The 22,051-nt window shown below is 42.6% G+C and overlaps 1 protein-coding gene and 1 pseudogene across 5 annotated transcripts in view; one reads left to right on the forward strand and one right to left on the reverse strand.

Moving 5' to 3' along the window:
- The window catches only part of PRUNE2 (prune homolog 2 with BCH domain), a 277,828-nt gene extending 259,378 nt beyond the window's left edge, over positions 1–18,450 (reverse strand). For 3 of the 5 annotated variants that reach the window (XM_043890692.1, XM_043890690.1, XM_043890693.1), the window contains exon 1: positions 18,192–18,449. In XM_043890692.1, coding sequence (XP_043746627.1) covers positions 18,192–18,227 — 36 coding nt within the window. In that variant the 5' untranslated portion in view covers positions 18,228–18,449. Of the gene's footprint in view, positions 1–18,191 lie in introns of all 5 variants that reach the window. The other 2 variants (XM_043890691.1, XM_043890694.1) reach the window with 2 other exon arrangements.
- On the forward strand, positions 9,905–10,687 carry LOC122685753 (annotated as a pseudogene).
- Positions 18,451–22,051: the final 3,601 nt, after the last annotated feature.

Here is a 22,051-nt window from a genome sequence, read left to right on the forward strand (position 1 = left end):
AAACCAGATCTGAGAGAGACACGTGCACCCCAATGTTCATCGCAGCACTGTTTATAATAGTCAGGACATGGAAGCAACCTAGATGCCCATCAGCAGACGAATGGATAAGGAAGCTGTGGTACATATACACCATGGAATATTACTCAGCCGTTAAAAAGAATTCATTTGAATCAATTCTAATGAGATGGATGAAACTGGAGCCTATTATACAGAGTGAAGTAAGCCAGAAAGATAAAGAACATTACAGCATACTAACACATATATATGGAATTTAGAAAGATGGTAATGATAACCCCATATGCAAAACAGAAAAAGAGACACAGATGTACAGAACAGACTTTTGGACTCTGTGGGAGAAGGCGAGGGTGGGATGTTTCGAGAGAACAGCATCGAAACATGTATATTATCAAGGGTGAAACAGATCACCAGCCCAGGCTGGATGCATGAGACAAGTGGTTGGGCCTGGTGCACTGGGAAGACCCAGAGAGATTGGATAGAGAGGGAGGTGGGAGGGGGGAATACATGTAAATCCATGGCTGATTCATGTCAATGTATGACAAAACCCACTACAATATTGTAAAGTAATTAGCCTCTAACTAATAAAAATAAATGAAAAAAAATTAAAAAGTCATATTAGGTTTTTGGGGAAACTGGTGTCCTATAAACCTGAAAATTTCGTTAGTTACAGAATTTCAAGTCCAGACTAACTTTGAGCTCTGTCTCCCTAAATTTCCTTTCAGTTCTGTCTGGATGTTTCATTTTTGTCACCACTATGAATGAATCAAACTCTTAAGAAAGATACGGGGCAACCCAGGCCCTCTATTCAAGGGCTAATGTGTCCAATGCATCTTAATCTTTGTGCATATTAAATTCAGCAACCATGTGGCCTCTGTCATGCAATGGAGATAAGAAATGTTAGTCTGGAGATCTATGTGTTTCTTAGTACAAATCTTTTAAGAGAAGAATTCAGCTTAAACTACATTAAATTGCACTAAACTAAAATTACTCTATTGCATTAATATGGGGGTGCACTTAGGTTTTTGGCCAGTTAATGAATATGATGCAAATGGAGAAACAGTGGAAGGTGGATGGAAAGAGAGAATTTGACAGACTGACACCTCCTTCGTAAGAAGGAAAGAGCTCTTGTTACAGTCAGTTAAATTCCCTTCCCCTCATTACAAAGATCTCTCAGCCAAAATTGACATAAGCGACATCCAGGTACCTGGTGCCCCACCGCAGGTATAAAGGATGCTGCCCGCATGCCCTCCAGAGCCCTGCCTCTCAGGCACCTCTCTTCCATCACAGGTGACACCTGGTCTCCAGAGCTTGGGGGGCTCAGCATGCTTCCACCAATGACACATCCACGAATTTCATATTTGCAAGCTGTTCATCAGAGGCCAACTCACAATACTGCAAAGCTCAACTAACTTGCTTTGCTCTGTGTTTCCTGCAACATGACTTCAGTTCGAATGTGCTTCATCGTTGGATATTCTCCTCTTAGACACGGGCTCTATGTTTTTATTCAGTCATTTTCTCTTATGGAGATGGAACCAAGCAAGCAAACTCCAACTGAAACCTTCAAACTACGTTTTGAAAGTGTAGACCAGTTTTGTACCTTCTGATAAGATTGGAAGCAAAGGCATGGGACTCAGAAGACACTCTCTGCCCAGTTCTGCCACTTACCGGCTGCATGTCCTTGGACAAGGCTGGAGTTCACCTCTGGCCTTTTTCTTCTCCTCTGTGATGTAGATATAATAACATGTCCTACCAAAGGTTGATCAAACAAGATCACATAGGTGGAGGCAGTTATGAAGTGTAATACTATGGCTTGAATTACCATACCAAGTATAACGGCAACTAGCTTGATTGCTCCAAAAAGCTCAGGCTTGTTTTTTTTTTTTTTTTTTAATAATTCAGAGAGAAAGTCAAAAGAAAAAGAGAAAGAGGAAGATTCTGCTTCTTAGTCCCAAGCAACATTTGTAACTGACGTGGCATAGATTGTATTATGATTGTCTTAATTTCACAGCATGGCAGCTTCAAAGTATTTGATCAGATTCATGTTTTTTAAATTAGCGTAGTACTGCACAGTCTCTCAAATTTGTCAAGAGCCCAGACCTAGGTGTCAAGAGACCTGAAAATTTTATTTGCCTCTTTCACAATGTTCTGTGGAACAATTTCACCTTTCTGAGTCTCTCTAAGTCTTAAAACTTGGTGGGTTTCATTCAGAAATCAATTTGGAAAGATTCAGCAAGAAACTGGAGACTATTTATATCTTTTGCTCCAATAATTACATATTTGAAAAACTATTTTAAGAACCTAATCCTAAATAGGACAACATGTTTAGGTGCAAAGATATTTGTTATAGTATAATTAACAGCAGAAAAATGACAATCAAAATGTTTAACCACAGTATATCTTTTTTTTACAAAAATATATGCTATCATTTAAAATGTTGACTCAGAATGCTATGTTATTACATAGGGAAATATTTAATAAACTATGTTAAGTAAAATAAAAATCAAGGTACCCAAATGTATGAATGGGCTAAGTCATAACCGACTCTTTTATGACCCCATGGACTGTAGCCCACCAGGCTCCTTTGTCCATGGAAATTCCCAGGCAAGAATACTGGAGTCGGCTGCCATTTCCTTCTCCAGGGGATCTTTCCGACCCAGGGATCCAACCTGTGTCTCCTGCGTTGATGGTGGAGGGCGCGATTCTTTACCTTCTTTACTGCTGAGCCACTAGGGAAGTCCAAAATGTATTAATATCCTATTTTAATCCTACATGCAGGCGGGAAAGAATAAGAAAACTCCTTGCCATAATATTGCCAATAGCCATGCTCCAATGAAAATGAGTCATTTTTAGGCTTTTTTCTATTGTTTACAGTTCATTTTCAGCTTTCCTCCATTTCCCAAATTTGCTTTAATGTTTATAATTTTATAAGTAAACAAAGACTAAAACATAATACTAGGAGGTTAAAATAGACAGTCTAAAGTCACCTATTTCAATGTTAAGGATCTATCCTTGTATCATAGTCTCAAATGTAAAGGTCTGTGATTAAAATAACCCACAGTGTCAAACCAAGAAATCACTAATAAAAGTTTACAGCTACAGAATGCTGTGTTTAAACACACAGAATCTCAGTGCCTGTTCCCACAGCACTCCCAGAAGTGATGGGCCAAGGTGTGTCCAGTGTAACACAGCAATCAGGGTGGATGCATATAAATCTTTCTGAGAGCAAAAGTCCAATGAAGAGGCCAGTAGTCAGAAGCATGACTCCATGTTTATGAGATACATCAGAGCAGTCTATTTAAATGGCAGTCTATGAAACCCTGTGTGTGTGTGAACTGATTTTTACAGCCATGTCATGCTTGGTCAGCAGGCTATTTTGGCATGGAATAATCCCATAGATGTGAGAAATACATTTCCCCATCATAAGGCTCAAAGTGATATAACACTATGGAGAGCTAATGAACTTTTCAAAATGTTTTAAAAGCCAGTTCTGGAATGGCATTTTGATCTGCATCCAGCACAGTGAGTTTATGTCTGGATTTTTTGGAGACTGGAAAAAAGAGTGATGGAGCTTCAGGCCGATGTCCAAGGGTAAGCAGTGAAGTGACAAGCTCATGACGAGTTGCACACCAATGAGGTTGCTCTGCTTTCTGCATGGCTTTATGTCAGATTCACAAAAATTCAGCTACAGGATAAAATTCTCCCTCTGGTTTATCTTTTTCTACGACCTGTTCCCTGGTGGCTCAGAGAAAAGAATCCACCTGCCAAGCAGGAGACTCGAGTTTGATTCCTGAGTTAGGAAGATCCCCTGGAGAAGGAAATGGCAACCCACTTCAGTATACTTACCTGGGAGATTCATGGACAGAGGAGCCTGGTGGGCCACAGTCTATGGGGTCACCAAGAGTCAGATACCAGCTGAGTGACCAAGACTTTATACATGACCTGTATACATTTCCTAAGACCATGTTTTCAATTTGCCTACAGTCTAAAAAGAAAGAAAAAGTTATCCCGATGATCATGGTAAAAATTGAAAGTGAAGTTTGTATTATATTAAACCACAGTCAGTTCAGTTCAGTCACTCAGTCATGTCTGACTCTCTGTGACCCCATGAACTGCAGCACACCAGGCCTCCCTGTCCATCACCAACTCCTGGAGCTTGCTCAAACTCATGTCCATCGAGTCGGGGATGCCATCCAACCATCTCATCCTCTGTCATCCCCTTCTCCTCCTGCCCTCAATTTTTCCCAGCATCAGGGTCTTTTCCAGTGAGTCAGTTCTTCACATCAGGTGACCAAAGTATTGGAGCTTCAGCTTCAGCATCAGTCCTTCCAATGAATATTCAGGACTGATTTCCTTTAGGATTGACTGGTTTGATCTTAGGACTGGTTTTTGACCACAAGGATTGGTCAAAATTCTGCCCACCTTTCTTTGAAAGAATCCAGGCCTCCCAAAGTCAATGACTTTGGGAGTCTGCTTACATGGTAGCTGCCGAAGGGTGAGGAATTCTACCTGATGTTTCAGCTGGGAGATGCTGCACGCAAACCAAACCAGGTTGCTAAGGGCAGAGAAGAGATGAAAGTGTTAACAAAACAGAGGATGGAGGCCAGAGAGCGACCTGCCCTCAGCCTCCCTGGAGAGGGACTTGGGGACGCTGCTATCCTGGAGAAGCAACTGGGCCCGTGCCTTCTCAGACATACCAGTGGCAGGGGGCAGCTAATCTACCCACCTGTCACAACACTCCTGTCTCTCAAGGAAAGGTACTGGTCTGGCCAGCAGCATGGGCCACTTGCTAGAGAAAATGCGTATGAAGAGTGCAAGACAAGCAAAACGCTCCTCCATCAGGCTGAGCTTCTTCCCGGGGCCCTTCCTTCTTTTCCATTTTGGAGAGCAAGAAGCAAACATGTACATCTCTCTTTTGTACCCTTCAATCAATAGATAATTTTATGCCTTTATTTATGGCTGTGCTGGGTCTCACTATGCAGGCTTTTTTCTAGTTGCAGTGAGCGGGGGCTGCTCTCTCTTTGGGGTGCGAAGGCTTCTCCTTGTGGTGGCTTCCCTCGTTGCAGAGCATGGGCTCTAGGGCACCGGGGCTTTAGTAGTTGTGGCACATGGGTTCAGTAGTTGCAGCTCCTGGGCTCTAGAGCACCGGCTCAATAGTCATGGCGAATGATCTTAGTTGTTGCACAGTACATGGGATCTTCCTGGATCAAGAATCAAACCTGTGTCTCCTACATTGGCAGGCAGATTCTTTACCACTGAGCCACCCGGGAAGCTCCAACAGATCATTTGTTCACAGCAAAAAAAGACCTAATTGGACTGTTGGGCTGCTTTGAAAATAAGCCACTTATTCTTTTTTATTTTTTTAATTTTTATTGAAGTATAGTTGATTTATAATGTGTTATTTTCAGGTGTATGGCAAAGTGACTCAGTTACATATAAACTTTTTTCAAATTATTTTCCTAATATTACAAAATATTGAGTATAGTTCCCTGTCCTATACTGTAAACCAAAAAAGCCACTTTAGTTCTTAAAGTCCTATTGTTTCCAACTGGAAGAAAGAAATGGGTCCTACAATGGGGAAAATCTTTCATTGAAACTTTCCAAATAATATAAAATCCATCAGCAGGCAGCCCCTCCCTCTCCAGTTGTTCTTAGGGATCTTATTTTACAGGCCCAAGGTCATTGCTGCAACTTCTTTATGGAGCCCAGAACCAGAGTAAAGTTCTTGGTTCAGAATGGGAGTGGAGAGTGGGGCTTCTCACATCTCATATGTGCCACGGGCCTATTTATGCTTCCCCACATCAGGCTCACATTTATAGCACCTCATCACGCTCCATCCTGACTCAGGATCACTTGCTATAAACCATGACATTTCACACATCTGGCTTCACTTAAGAACGAGCTCAGCCATGCAAGGGACTTTTCCAGACAACTGAAGCTTTCCTTCCATGTAACAACTGCTGTTCTATTTTTTTTTTAACATTAATTATCTGAGTTGGATTTTTTTCTGAAATTGCTTACATACCCCCACCTTCTCTTAAACAGGACACCAAGCTTAAATCATGTTTCTTCCTTGATTATTCCAGGTCATTGTTGTGAACTTTCTGCCATTGATGTTATGGCCTCCAGAGTCTGTGCAGGTGTTTAGGACTGTTTACCCCACATCAGATGGAATGACACTTGCTGAGAATCTGGGTCCACTTCTTGGAAGTTTGTTTGCCTGTGGTTTTGTTTGTGCAGTTCCCCTATTGCCCCTTACCAGCAGTGGCAACCTCTGGCTAAAACTCCTCCCACCAGCCCGCTCAGAGAAACAAATCCTGTCAAAGCCCAAGTTAAGTAATGAGGATGACATAAAATCGGTGCCAGCATTTGTGAGTCTTTGCTGTGCTCCCACCATTCTCTGAATGACTTTCAGATATCATCATACCAATCAGCTCAGAAAGACAGTTTAGGGGATTTTCTTGTGAGAAAGGAACTAATTCTCCAAGTAGGTTTTTTAGTATTCAATGGCAGTTGTCTGAAGGAAGGCTGCCTTTGTGTAATTTTCAGTTTTCTGGAAACTTTGAACTCCAGACACATGAGCTCTTACTCTTGCAGATCATTCATCCTGAGCTTTTGGAAAGATTTTCTTCTATGTCTCACCACTTTTCAAACTTTCCTCCCCTCGAACCCTGGTTTTCTTTGCTTTTCTCCTACTTTCCTCCCAATTCCATCCCCACCTTTCTTCTTTCCTTTCTCCTTCTTCTCCTTTACTTCCAATGTGGGTGTCCCTCGTAAAACCAGTAGTCTTCTGCACCATTGCTAAGCTGGCAGTCTGGAGAGCAGATGTGAAGCAAATAGCAGAAATCTTGACTCCTAACCTCAGCTCTTCTTGCCAGTTGTGCCATCCAGGCTGTGCTCACTCTATCTACACTCACTCACTCAGTCAAACTCAACTTTTCTGTCTCCAGCAAGAGAGTGACAATAATGAAGGGGGGAAAATGTACAAATAAACTTATTTACAAATCAGAAATAAATCCATAGATATGGAAAACAAACTTGGGGTGACCAAAGGTGAAAGGAGGGGAAAAACAAATAAGGAGTTTGGGATTAACATATATACACCACTATATATAAAATAGATAACCAGCAAGGACCTACTGTATAGCACAGGGAACTATACTCAATAATTTTTGATAACCAATAAGGGAAAAGAATCTGAAAAAGAATATATATATACATATCTATGAAACTGAATCACTATGCTATACACCTGAAACGAACACAACGCTAAGTTGTGAATGTCTGTGAATCAACTACACTCCAATTAAAAAGATAATGTACATGAATATGTTTAGCAATCATATGGAAATTATTGTTAATAGTGAGTTTAAAAGAATTCCTTTGACTATATTCAGAATCTGGGATTTGAACTGGAGCTCACATTTAATTGTACATTATTCATAAATAAAATGGTAATGATAAAAGTACAGAGAGAAAAGTTTTGGCTAAAAATTCAGTTTTGAGAACTTCACTATATTGTTGTCGTTGTTGCTCACTCAGTCATGTCCGACTCTTTGTGACCCCATGGACTGCAGCACGCCAGGCTTCCCTGTCCTTCACTATCTCCTGAAGTTTGCTCAAACTCATGTCCATTGAGTCGGTGATGCCATTCAACCATCTCATGCTCTGTCACCCCCTTCTCCTGTCCTCAATCTTTCTCAACATCAGGGTCTTTTCCAACTAGTCAGCTCTTCCCATCGGGTGGCCAAAGTATTGGAGCTTCAGCTTCAGCATCAGTCCTTCCAATGAATATTCAGGGCTGATTTCTGATTTGATTTTTAGGATTGACTGACTTGATCTCCTTGCTGTCCAAGGGACTCTCAAGAGTCTTCTCCAACGCCACAGTTTCAAAGCATCAATTCTTTGGCGCTCAGCCTTCTTTATGGCACATCCATACATGACTGTCGGAAAAGCCAGAGCTTTGACTACATGGACCTTTGTCAGCAAAGTGATGTCTCTGCTTTTTAATACTCTGTCTAGGTTTGTCATAGCTTTTCTTCCAAGGAGCAAGCATCTTTTAATATTATGCATAATACTAAATCTAAAGAAGTTTCTAAATTGAAATAATGCTTGCACATATTTTCATGTATCAATTCTTAACATAAGAAATCTAAAGAGCAGAAGGAAGCTTACTGTAGGACATTAAAAACTCAGTTGTGTGTTAAAAAAAAAATAATGAAGGAATCTGGAAAACCAAAAGTTATACTCACAACTTTGATGGAAACTAAGGGGCAACTTCTAACTTTTTTAAAAAGCCATTCTCATTATCAAAAATTCACTAAATACCCACAATATTTCTAGTCACTGTAAAAGCTAGTCACAGACCCTATCTTCCAAGTAGTTTATCTGTCTTTTATTTTTCTTTCACTTGGGCATACAGTGAAACAGTCTCCCAGTTTATTCAACCAAATCATAGATCGTCCCACACCATAACTTTCTCATAGCAGGTTCTCAATGATATTGATTGATGAGTCAATTATCCAAGGATATTTTAATATAAAATAGTCAAAAACAGAGAAATGAACCTCTCTGGGTCAAAGTGAACTCACTACCCAACCCTCCCATAAACCTGCCAGGTTGCTTGCATTTTATTTAAAGAGAATGAAATGTTCGAGGATATCTGGTGAGAAGACACAGATGTGGGAGTGGGTCCTGGAATGGGAGTCAGATGACCTGGGAGCAAACACTGGCTCTGTCCTTTACTGACCTGAAAACTTGGGTAAAATTCTTGCCCACCTGAACCTCAGTTTCTTCAACTGCAAAGGGAAATAATAGCTACCTCACAAGGCTGCTTTGAGTATTAAGTGGAAAAATATATTTCTTAGGGATAAGACAGATAGCCGACAAATTTCAGTCAAATTAAAATCATCCCTGTTTCTATAAAATGTAAATAGGGCTTCCTGGCTGTCTTGTTCACCGTGATCATTTTCATGTTTTTATTACTGAGGGTGAAAGATCTATTATTGTCTTAGTACATACACACCTGCAATAGTCTTAATATCATTTGACTGATGAGGCCAGTCTGGAAGGCCTTCAACTTTCCTATCAAGGGCTGAAAAATCTTCCCTGCTAGTCTCATGACATTAGTGCTGGCCCAGAAGCAGCAGAACAAGCTGGGCCAGCTTGGTGAAATGGCTGGGATTGGGGGAGTCTAATTTTTCCCCTTTGGATCACACAGTGGAAGATCTAAGGCTCCAATAGTTCCACTCTGTCCACCGATGCCCAGTGTGGTTTTGCAGAGTGCCCATACCCTTCCCTGCCTCTCTCCAATCCATTCATGCTTTAATCCACCAATTCTTACAGATTCCAAGCAATCATGCATAAAAACTAGGCTCACTATTTTACAGTAACATTTTGTACAAAGTGTGTACCACATAAAATCACTGTATCACACTCCTTGACCTTAACATTTCTCATCTCCTTCTAGTAAACCAACCCGAATTCCCATACACTATGGCCAGCCCTTCTCCAGATTCAGATCTCTAAACGTCTGCACCTGCTCATCCATTTATTCATTTTTTGGCCACTACAGTGTCTTATGAGTTCTGCAAGCCTTTTATCTTCTGGCTCCATTCATTCTAAAAACATTTCCCCCTTTTTGTGCTTAGCACAGTCATGGCTCAGGGCTTCCCTGGTCGCTCAGTGGTAAAGAATCTGCCTGCCAATGCAGAAGACGCAGGAGACAAGGATTTGATCCTTGAGTCGGGAAGATCCCCCGAAGTAAGAAATGGCAACCCACTCCAGTATTCTTGCCTGGAAAATTCCATGGACAGAAGAGCCTCATGGGCTACAGTCCATGAGGTCTCAAAGATTGGGACATAACTGAGCAACTGAGTACACTGCAGTCATGACTCACGGTCCCAAGAAGCCCCTGAAGGCTATAGCGGCTCCAAAGCATCCGATGCTGAGTAAACTGACCAGTGTGTTTGCTCCTCATCCATCAGCTGGTCCCCACAAACTGAGAGGGTATCTTCCCCTCATCTTTTACTAAGGAACAGATTTAAGTATTCGCTGACAGGGTGTGAAGTAAAGAAGATCTGCATGCAGTGGCTCACTAAGACTGATGGCAAGGTCCAAATTGATACAGCCCACCTGCTCGCTTTAAGGATGTCACCAGCATTGGCAAGAAAGGGGAGAATTTCTGTCTGATCTGTGACACAAGGGTGGCTTTGTTGTTCACTGAATGACACCTAAGGGGCCAAGTACAATTTGTGCAAAGTAAGAAAGATCTTTGTGGCACAAAAGAATCCCTCATCTGGTGACCCATGATGCTCATATCATCCACTGTCCCGATTCCCTTTCAAAATGAATGACTCCACTGAGATTGATTTCAAATCTGGCAAGATGACTGATTTCAACAAGTTTGATACTGTGGGAAGAACTGAACAATCTCTGCTGCGATCACCAACAGAAAGAGACAACCTGGTCCTCTTGGTGTGGTTCATGTGAAAGACGCCAACAGCAGCATCTCTGCTTCCCCATTCTCCAACATTTTTGTTATTGCAAAGGCAACAAATCATGGATTTCTTTTCTCTGAGAAAAAAGTATCTGTCTAACCATTGCTGAACAGAGAGACAAGAGATTGGCAGCTAAAAAGAGCACTGAGTCAAATGATCTCTATGAGACATGACTGGAAGGGTCTTTGGGCTTAATTGGGCTTCCAAGGTGGTGGTATTGGTAAAGAATCCATCTGCCAATGGAGGAGATGTAAGAGACATGGATTCAATCCCTGGGTCAGGAAGATCCCCTGGAGGGGAGCATGTCAACCCACTCTAGTATTCTTGCCTGGAGAATCCCATGGACAGAGGAGCCTGGTGGGCTACAGTCCACAGGGTCGTAAAGAGTTGGACATGACTGAAGCAACTTAGCACTCACATAGGGCTTCATTAAAGATAATGAGGAATGATTAATTGCCAAAAAAAAAAAGCCTCTCACAAACAAACAAAAGCCATTTACTGAGCTTCAGGCACTGCACCAGGTTCTGGAGTACAAGTCTCTGGAGCAAATACATACAGAGAGACCTTGGTCCCTACTCTCATTAATCAAACCAACATGCCCAATAGAGATATAATATCAAGCTGAGATAAATTATCTAAAAACATCACCCAAAACCTTGACTTAGACTCATGAACTGGGAGGTTGGGTAGAAAGGGGTCATTCAGCAAAGTTTTCCCTTCATCTTCCCCTGATCTGAAGAAGAGGTAGGGGTTATTTAAACTAGGAGAAGGAGCCAGCAGAAGCTGGGCAGCAGATGAGTCAGATCCTAGGGTCAGGGTAAGAGAGTTTTCTGTTCTCCCAAGAGCAATGGGAAGTGATAAGAAGGATTTAAGGGAGTGATGTGACAGAAATAAAAGACACTTTCACAATGGCTGGCAGCAGTGGGAAGGAGAGTGGTCTTCAGGGGATCAACTGGCTAGCTGGCCATTGGAGTCATCTGGATGTCTGAGATACAGTGGGTGGGGAAGGGATAGAGGAAAAGGAAGTGCCCAATTGGAGAAACCAGATGAATACTGATGCCATTCACTGAGACAAGGAGCTGCAGGAAAGGACACCTTGGAGGCAAAGGGACAGAAGTAGCCATTGTTTCAAGCTCTGTGCCGAGGGCTGTAGGTACATTATTTTGGCTTTCTGACAAGGCTGCAAAGTTGGTATCATTATCTCATTTTTCAGATTAAAAACCCAAAGCTGTAACATCAGCTTAGTTTTTCTGACCCAAACTTTATGGATCTAATTTTTCAGGGCGATCTAGTGCCCAATTAGCCTCCTAAGAGCTCTTAAGAAGAAAGATGACTTTTCCTTAGAAACCAAAGCCCAAAGCCACAGAGCTCAGATAGAAATGGATTTGGAACAATGCCAGAGACTTTGAGTAGGTTACTCTGGGACCCGTGGCAGGGCGGCCATGTGTGATTGTGCATAATTACAATGTGCACAAATGTAATATTATAATATTACAATTACAATCATAATGCAATGTGTGATTGCATGCTGCACAAACCCAGAGGACACTAGTCATAGCAAAGTTCCTGTGGATGCTGCCTCCTGAATACATCAGCCCTGCCCCTCCCCAGTTTCTTTTCAAAGAAAGACTCCAAGCTCCATGACTCTAGGGTTCAAAAAGAATCAGTGACCAAGGCAACACCATGCACTTGACCTCTCTGATCCCAGAGCTTCTTTCCTCTTTTGCAACCTTCATTTAGACCCAGGTGTTTACCCCTCACCCTTTTCTCTGCTCATCTAGTACCCTAGGGAGAAGGAGATGTAAGGGAAGAGTGACCCGTCCATCATTAGACTGCTATTGCATACAAGAGCTCCCCAGAGGGATATACCAAATCTAAAACATTGCTAATATCTGCCCAAATTAATGCTACAGAGAAACAAACAAGTTATATAAAAGCTGTCACTTTTTTTATCTAGTTATAAAATATTCCCCAAATTTCTGATTAAAGAGTGTCCTTGCTCACCTGATTGCATCTTCTCAGGCCCGAGATGCTGTCCGAAGAGCAGTCACCAATTCTTTATCTTTGAGGAAGACCAATCCACTCTGTGATTTACCCTGAAAAAGTCTCGTTCTCTGGCCCAGGGGCCAGGACAAACCACAGCTCTCCAATTTAAAAGTTCAGGCAGTGAGAAATGGAGCTGACTCTAGGACTAAAGCAATCAAGGGCTCTTTTCTCATCAGCCCCTAAGGCAGTGACACCACATTCGCAGAAGTGCTTTGGATTCCTGAGTTTCTTGCTCGGGAATGCTCTGACAAGAGGCACAGTCTCAAGTGCGCCAGCCCTGACTTATGATGGCGAGGGAGCTGATCCTGCAGTCTGTGATCAGAATGAGCTCAGCTTTCTAAATGAAACTGCTCTACCAGCATCTCCATCCTCCTCAGTCTTACCACCGTGGCTCTTTAAAAGGTATAGAACATTCATTTTAAAGATGCTCTTTATTGATACATATGACCTTGTTTCTATAAAGGAAGTCAGGAAGGATATATTTCTCAATTTCCAATCAAGATGATTCCTCTGCAGACACACTGCAGTGTTTTTCTTTTTTTTGAAAGCTCATCTCCTCTATCAACTCTGATGTGGTTGGTCCCTTGGAGTTTTGAATGTGCTTCCTTGTCCCTATGCCACATAGCAGAGTGTCAGTTGACATTTAAGGTCACCCAGGATTTTTCTACTACAGAAGTCCACATATGGACCAGTTCCCACTGCAGAAACGAGCCCTTCATCTGCAGCCTGCACTGCTCGAAGGCAGATGCATTCCCCAGACTCTGGTGGTGACAGTGACCCTCTCCCCACAGCATTCCTGGGATATTGATGTGCCCTGTATCCTTCTGCTGGCAGCTGACACTTCCCCCAATGCTGGCTCATGACCCAGCTCTGAGGGCAAAGGGCTGCAGCGACCCCCAGCCCTGAGCACCTCTTGACTTGTATCAGCTGGTGCAGTCTGGCAGTGGGAGAGGCTCAGCGGCCAGGCTGCCCCGTGTAGAGACCCTGGCTTCCTGCCATTCAGAATTCCAGGGGTCTCATTCCTCATTTAGCTCCTCTTTTTCTCCAAAGTTCATGGGAACTTGGACCATTAACTGACATCATAAAGCTGTCTTGGCCTGAACACTTTTTTGAGCTAACCACTATGACATTGGAGGACATTTGCCAAATCACAGGCTAGGGCTCAAAGCCCTCGTTCCCTCCCCATCTTCAATTTCTCTTACCACAGAAAGAGTCTGAGAATGACTAAGACACCACTACAGAAATGGTATAACTGAAAATGGAAAGTACAGCTAAAATTTAAGGATAGATCTGGCTCTATGGGATTTGATCTCTGTCCCTATTTCAGCTCAGAATGAGCAGGTGGAAAAGTCAAGTGGACACTGGCAGGAGAAGAGAAAACTTGTTTTTGCTCTTATTTCTAGTTTGAGCAGTGAGTATTTAGATCAGGATCAAATAATGACTTTTTCAAAATAAGGGTTACTTATGTGTGGTTATCCCTTAGAAATGACTTGTTCAGACTGATCTGTGATGACCAAAACTTAGAAAGGAATAAACCATGGCAACAGAAGGATCACTTTGAAAACTAATTCTCTGCAAAACAATCATCTTTTGCTTTGCAAAACAATTCTCAATAGACTGGGAAAAAATTCTAAATGGTCAGTAAAAACAGGAAGATATAGTCACCCTCCTGTATAATAAAATAAATACTAGTTTTAAAAAAAAAGAAAAAGAAACAGAATTGGGTTCTCATAAGGGGAAGGGAACCCAGGTAACAAGCATCATTCTTTGATTTCCATCCCTATTGCCTTGGTGGGTCTTGCTCTCCTGGTGTTTATTCTATTGTCTTGATTGTTTTAAAAATAACTGAATCAGTTCCCTAGTTGTCAGGAAGGCACCACTTCTAGAGACTGTGCTTGGAAGGAGTGAGTATTTCCCTTGCTGTCCTCCGCCTTCAGCTAAGGTGTTTTACAGAGAAACTGCAGGTACCCAAGCCTGTTCTTACCAGGCGGGAGGCAGGCCCCCTGAGAAGCATTTGAGGTCCAGAAGAGGGTGATCCCTCTTAGACCACACTTGAGGTTTACTTTTGACATTTCTCATAAATGCCACATATTCTCACGAATGAAGGGGAAGTATCCGAAGGGGAAATTTAAGGAAAAGTCTGATGGGATTAAGTAACTGAATCTGCCTCAGTTTGAGGACTAGCAGAACTGAGGTGAAAAAAGAACTAGGAGACCACTCTCCCAATTTGAACAGAAATAAGCTTCGAGCTACCTGATTAAAAATGAAACACCTTCCTTCTACTTCAAAGCTTTCTGCTCCACCCAAGGGCCTGGCCTAGAACAGCAGAGCTCTCCTCACAATGACAGATGAATAATAAATGCTCCTAGTCAGAAGAAAGGGCATACAAACAATTTCTCCAAAGGTTTGGTTATTGGAGATTTTATCTATGGCTAAGAGTAATTCCATTTTACAATTTAAAATTTCTTTGGTCTTTGAAATTAGCTAGCTCCAGTGATGAAGAGGTTATGTTCATGTAACAGAACAAGACCCTCCAGCAGGGCCAACCTGAAACAGACTCCTCCCCCGCCCATGTTCTCCATCTGCCTCTGTAGAAAAACTTTAGCCTCCTAGGCCTTCCTTGAATTCCAAAGAATAAATTTAATCAGAGAAGTGAAAAAAAATGCAGAAAGAAAGAAAAACAAACAAGACAAAATAATAAGAATTTAGCCATTAAAAAAAGTCAAGGAATCGGGATTGGGAATACATGTAAATCCATGGCTGATTCATATCAATGTATGACAAAACCCACTGGAAAAAAAAAAAAAAAAAAAAAAAGTCAAGGACCTTTAGTTCCTTCTTAAGAGTTATAGATAATATTCTGAGCTATATACTTTGAGCTGTTTTTCAGACACTGAAACTCCCATCAGGTAGAAGTTAACTATATGCTGCCTACAAGCACATAAGTCCCAGAGTGGTTGGAACCAGAAAAGCTCTGAAACTGGTGAGATCCCAATTACCTCATCACCAACCAATCAGAAGAATGCTCATGAGTTGATCATGTACCCCACAACACCCCTGTCCCTCACCATGACTTTTAAAACCTTTCCCTAAAAGTTATTGGGGAGTTCAGGCCTTTTGAGTACTAAATACTGGACTCCTTGTTTGGAACCTGAAATAAACATTGCATTTTCTTGTACCATAACCCAGTGTCAGTAGATTGGCTTTACCGAGTGCAGGCAAGCCAACCCAAGTTTGGTTTGGTAACATTAAGACTTTGAAAGGGAATTGGTTATTTCAAATCATTAAAAGATATATATCATATGTATAGAATATCAAAGAAAGAAGTCAGGTAGGAAATAATCCCTGCCCATTAGACATTTTTTTAGGCTTCATAAAGATAAATCTATATCAACTTCTGATGGAAAATGACTTAAAGATAACACCTAAATTCAATCTAGTTCTGGTCTAATAAAGTCTAGGTGAGAACCAGTATGATAATTTTCTTCTCCCTAAAGTGTTTCCCAAAGGATTAACCTAATTTTTAAAAACCCTACCATTCTATTGTGAATAAACCTCTCACAAATGAACGCCATAATTACTGACTTTATTTTTTTCTCCTAAACAAAGACTGAGTGTATATATATATCCTCTAAAGTAAAAGGTTTACCTACTACTATAGTTGAATGTTGTATATTAAGTAAAATTTTTTTTTCACCTAGAAAATATAATTTGTCAGGGGAAATGTGACATTAAAAGTGACCAAACCACCTTTACTATGGCTAAAGATGAAAGGCTACTTGTGATTGCTAACAAAAAGCGTATTACAAGAAAAAAGATACAATTAGCAGTAATTATTCTTCCAGCTAAAGCAGGAAACTGGGAATAGTATTACAAACAATCACTTCTTTTTCCTGTCATTTTTTTTAATGATGAAGAGCAACTGTTCCTCTAATGAAAGGACTCAGTAAATAAACTTAAGCATGCCTTCTACCTAATTAATCTGAAACAGGGAATTTTTCACCTCAGCAATTGCTCTTCAGAAATGAGACAAACCTCTTGCTCACATCAGACCCCACAATCTAAATGTTTATTATTAAAATAAATGTTACAGGAGTGGAACACAGGTGCAGTTTACAACTGCGTGATGGTTGATCACCATTTTTTTCAATCCATGAAAAAAATGAGTAAGTTGCCAAAATTGGTCTTTTTTGATCATTTCTCACTCAATGTTAGAAAAAGAACAAAGAGCAGAGTTATGCTATCAGAAATGCAAAAAAGAAAAAAAGAAATGCAAGTATTTCAGTTTTTTCCTTCATGTGCTCAAGTAAACCTATAAGAGGGTCAGCAGTAAACACAGAAACAATCGCAAACCTCCTCAATTCTGAAATCCCCACAGATTATCAACTCTCTGGGAGGCTTAAGGTAGAAAACAAAGTATTTGTATTAGCATTAGTCAACTTTAAAGGCCTCTTAAAGGATACTTACAGTTAAACCTCTGCAAGAATCAACTTTAATAATCTTTTAAAGGATACTTACAGTTAAATCTCTGTAAGAATCACACATTCGTCTCCACTCCCTTTGTTGTGCAAGGGTAAATGAGTTACAGAAAAAAATCCCTGCAAATACCGTGCCTTGTGGTTAAGACGTCATCTTAATGCAGACTTTGTATTTTGGCTTTTATGAAGGTTTAAAGGTTAAAGGCAAAATAAATTATGCAATTCCTCCTATGCCAGGCCTGTAAAAGGTGCTTTAAGTGTTCATTAAAGATATTGCTTCCAAATGGGCAAAAGCTTTTTTGTTAAGTGCCAAAAGAGAAACATTTCCATTATGCTCATTACAGCAATGCTGGAGAGCCAAAACAATTTGGAATCAGGAAACTGCTAGAATCTGTTGTTCCACAATGTATAGCAACTGTCAATATACACAGTGAGAAACTACCCTCACTGTTTGGACAGCAGTACAGTAAAACGGAGTCCGCCACAAGCTGGTCTGCTTCCAGGAGAAAGATAATCTGGCAAACCCCAAAGCAACAGCAACAGCTGAGGTTTTCCCCTTCTGCCTCTGCCACAAGAGACAGATCTGAATAGGGCCCAGAGACACTCGATTCACGCTAGAATACCCCTGACTCCCTCCCAGGAAGGAGCAAGCCCCATGTAAGCGACGTTCGGGTAAATTGCTATTCTCACACATTCCTCTAGGTCGGCATTACCACTTCCTTATTTAGGTTTTGTCATCCCCTCCAGCTAAAGTACAGCTTCTTTTCCTTTTACACTTAAGCGTACTGCATCTGCAGAAGTCTGGGCTCTTTTATCGCAAGGAACACCACACCCATTTATCCTCTAGCCTGCAGGGGCAAACTGTAGATTTGGCTGGATCTGCGTCTCTCCAACTACAAGCTGGATACACAGCGCCCAACTTCGACCAGGTCACCACCACCGCAGCCGGCGCTTTGGCTCTGGGGCGCGGATTATGGAGACAGACTGCCTGGCGTTAAGCCCCAGAGTCGCAGAGATTCTTTCCAGAGGACAGCCCGCACTCCCTGACAACTAACTGGCAAAGTTGTTTCTTCCTCCTCTGCCGTAATGCCCACCCATCAACGCGCGCGCGCGCGAGAACCAACGCACACAGCTTTTTGCTCCCTCAACTTACCAATTTAGACTTGGCGCGCTGCAAAAATTCTTCCATGTTGTTGAGAAAGGTATGGACCGGAGATACCCGGAGGGCGCAGAGGATTATCTCCTCCCGGGCGAGAGGAGCCGGGTCCCCGGAAAGTGGCCGCCCGGGACGCAGCGACCGGCTGCTCCCTCCTACCGCTCGGAGGCGGCTGAGGTTGTGGCTGAGCTCTCGGCTGTCGCCTCCCAGGGCTCCCCACCCCACCCCGAGCCCCGCCGCCCGCTCGGAGCGCCCGACTCTCCCCTAATAAGGAAAGTGGGTGTGACGCCCGGGAGCCCCAGGGTGCGCCTGGCACGCGGGCTGGCACGCGCCTGTGGGGCCGGAGCTCCGGGGCTGGGGCGCGGGGGCGGGCGTGTTGGCGGATGGCGAGGGGCTCCTCCGCCAATCGCAGGGCCCCGCCGCGGCCTCCTGACGTGGCGCGCCGAAAGATGCTGCAACCATGGACAGCGCCCAGAAGTCAGAGCCAAGTGCAAGGGGCTGCTGCAGAGGGAGGCTCTGCCGCAGGCAACGCCGCTGTCAGCCAGGGGAGGTGGAAAGAGGGAAGAGAGGCCCCCAGAGAACTCCCCTCCTCGGCCAGCGCCTTCTTGGCTGGCTGGCAAGTTACAGAGAGCTCCAGTGGCCACTTACGGAGCCGGCTCTGCTGGCCTGGCCAGGGGACACACTCAGCTAGATTGTGGGGTGGAGGGGTTACTGCTCAGCTAGAAGCAGTACGACCTTGATGGAAAATAATAGGGAGAGCAGGCTAGGAGGTTGTGGTAGGTTGCATCTTTCCTCCTTGCTCTCAAAACATACCTGCCCAGCAACAGACCCCTGCAGTTCACCCTAATTGGGTACCCTTATGTTGGCCCTGGGGCTACGGATACATATATCCTTCTGCAGCCGCAGTCCCCATCCACTCTGACATGTTTGCTCAGAAACACTGAGGGCGACAGAACCTCCTTCCTGCATAAGGGTCTGTGTTTGTACAAGATCTTCTGATCGTTTCTCTGTACATTAAAGTTTAAGAAGTACTGCAATAAACACTTAAACTCACAGCCATGAACCTTATTTTAAGCCACAGGATATGTCATGTGGACTCTCTAGCCTGCCTTATCAGGGGCCCACATATACCTGGGCTTTGGCCCACCTGCCTGTAATGCCCTTCCTGCCCTCCCACCAGCCCCACGGCCGGGCTAACTCCTGCTTCAGCTGCCAGCTTAGAGGAGTGACCTCGACACTGACTACACTTCAAAATCACATTAATATCACCCAGGGCTTGAAAAAAAAAATACTGCTTCCCAGGCTATATTCCAGACCAATAGAATCAGTTGCTCTAAGAGCAGGGAGACTGCATCAGTCTGGTATAAAAATGCTCCAAGGGATTCCTACATGCAGCCCAGGTATGAGCATCTGATACACAAACTTTAGTGTGTATCTGAACCACCCAGAGATGTACTGAAACACAGATTTTTGTGCCTCACTCAGAGAATTTCAGGCTTCATAGGTCTGTTTAAAGGGCCTGAGAATTTCCATTCTTAACTATCTCCCAGGATTTGCTGATGCTGCTTAGAAGTTATCTTCCTCCAGGAAGCCTCCTCTGATCTACTTCTCCCTTTCCACCCCCATACTGAGTCAGTTGTCCCTTTCATGTTCTCTCCCAGTAACCTACAATGCCTGCTATACTATAAATTGCCTGATTATTTGTCTGTTCTCCACCAGGCTGTGAGTTCTATGAGAACAAGGACATCGCCTATCTCATTCATTGATGTATCCCTAACACAGTTCATTTCATACACAAATTTCAATAAATATATCTTAATGAATAAATGTACATATGAAAGGTTTCTCTCTTTCTCTCTCTCATCTTGTGTGTGTATGTAATTATCCAACTGTTTCTTTATTCAGGAGGACCCAATAAAAAGAAATCAGTTGAGTCTACAGATCTGATTAAGAGAGAGTGATGGGAATGTTAAGCTCTGATTTATATTCAGGCGATGAGCTGTATGGAAGCTGCAGATTCTATCAGCTTTCTTTGCTGACTTAAGTAATTTAAAACCATCCAGGTAAAACAAGTGTCTTGTCAGCCTTTAAATCTGTGAAGTTAATCACAATTCAAGTAACATTACTGAGAAAAATTCCTGAGAATGCTTTGCCTCTGACTCCATTGGGGAATTTAGTGACAATCACTCAGTTCCTCTGAATTTTTATTTTAAACACTTTGGGTAGGTATTACACAGCCTTGAGTTTTCTTGACTTTTTCTTCTTATGGACTCAAATGTATAACACCTATCTCCCTGAGTTTTTCTCCATCAACAATGTTTCTGCAAAAATGTTTATCAAGATTTACCTCCTCCAGGAAGCCTTCTTGAACTGACCACTTATACTAGTTTCCCGAGGCTGATGAAACAAATTACCACAAATTCAGTGGCTTAAAACAACCCTGGTGGCTCAGATAATAAAGAATCTGTCTGCAATGCAGGAGACCTGGGTTTGATCTCTGGGTTGGGAAGATCCCCTGGAGGAGGGCATGGCAACCCACTCCAATATTCTTGTGCAGAGAATTCCCATGGACAGAGGAGCCTGGCAGGCTACAGTCCATAGGGTCACAAAGAGTCGGACACGACTGAGTGCAAAGCACAAAGCAACACGAATTTATTATCTTGCAGTTCTGTGGGTCATTAGTTTGACACAGGTCTCATCAGGTCAAATTTAAGAATTCAAGGTGTCAACAGATTTCATTCCTTTCTGAAGTCTCTAGAATATCCTCTATTTTTTTTCCTTCTTCAGCTTTTAGCAGCAGCTCACATTCATTGATTCATGGTTGCCTTCCTCTATGTGCAAAAACAATAATGGTGCATCTCCCTGGTTATCTTTCTATAGCACATATGCCTCTCTGTCTCTCTCCTTCTCTCTCTCTCTCTACCACTTTTTAAAGAACTCTTATTATTACATTGGATCTACCTAGATAATCCAGGATAATTTCCCCATGTTAAGGTCAGTTGATTAGCAACCTTAATCCCCCTTTATTGTGTAAAAACATATTAACAGGTTCTGAGGATTAGGATGTAGTCATCTTTTGTTGTTGAGTCACTAAGTCTTGTCTGACTCTTTTGTGACCCCAGGGACTGTAGCCCACCAGGCCCCTCTGTCCATAGATTCTCCAGGCAAGAATACTGGACTGGATTTCCATGCCCTCCTCCAGGAGATCTTCCTGACCCAGGGATTGAACCTGTGTCTCCTGCATTGGCAGGCAGATTCTTTGCCACTGAGCCACCAATCATCTTTGGGAAGCCATTATTCTACATACTGTACAACCCATTCCCCAAATTATTTGGGAGTTATTAGTCTTTGATCCTCAGTTTCTTATTACTCCATAGCATCTAGAAATCTAGTGCCTTTAACTCTAAATTAGAAATCATCGACCCTGGCTACACAATGGTACCATCTGAGGGACTTTGAAAAAACATTGATGTTCCAGCCCATCTCTAGAAATTCTGATGTGAATAGTCTTGAGAGGGATCCAGGCACATCAGGTAATCCTCTGTATATTCAAAGTTGGGGACCACTGAAAGTGAAAGCTGCTCCGTTGTGTCCGACTCTTTGTGATTCCATGGACTGTACAGTCCATGGAATTCTCCAGGCCAGAATATTGGAGTAGGTAGCCTTTCCCTTCTCCAGAGGATCTTCCCAACCCAGGGATCAAACCCAGGTCTCCCATATTGCAGGCAGGTTCTTTACCAGTTGAGCCACAAGGGAAGCCCAAGAATACTTCAGTGGGGACCACTGCTGTTAGATAAATTTGCATTCCCCCAGTCACCCAAGTACAAAATCGGGGGTTCAGTTTGATTTACAACTTT

The sequence above is a fragment of the Cervus elaphus genome, chromosome 29, assembly GCF_910594005.1.
Source record: "Cervus elaphus chromosome 29, mCerEla1.1, whole genome shotgun sequence".
Lineage (NCBI taxonomy): Eukaryota > Metazoa > Chordata > Mammalia > Artiodactyla > Cervidae > Cervus > Cervus elaphus.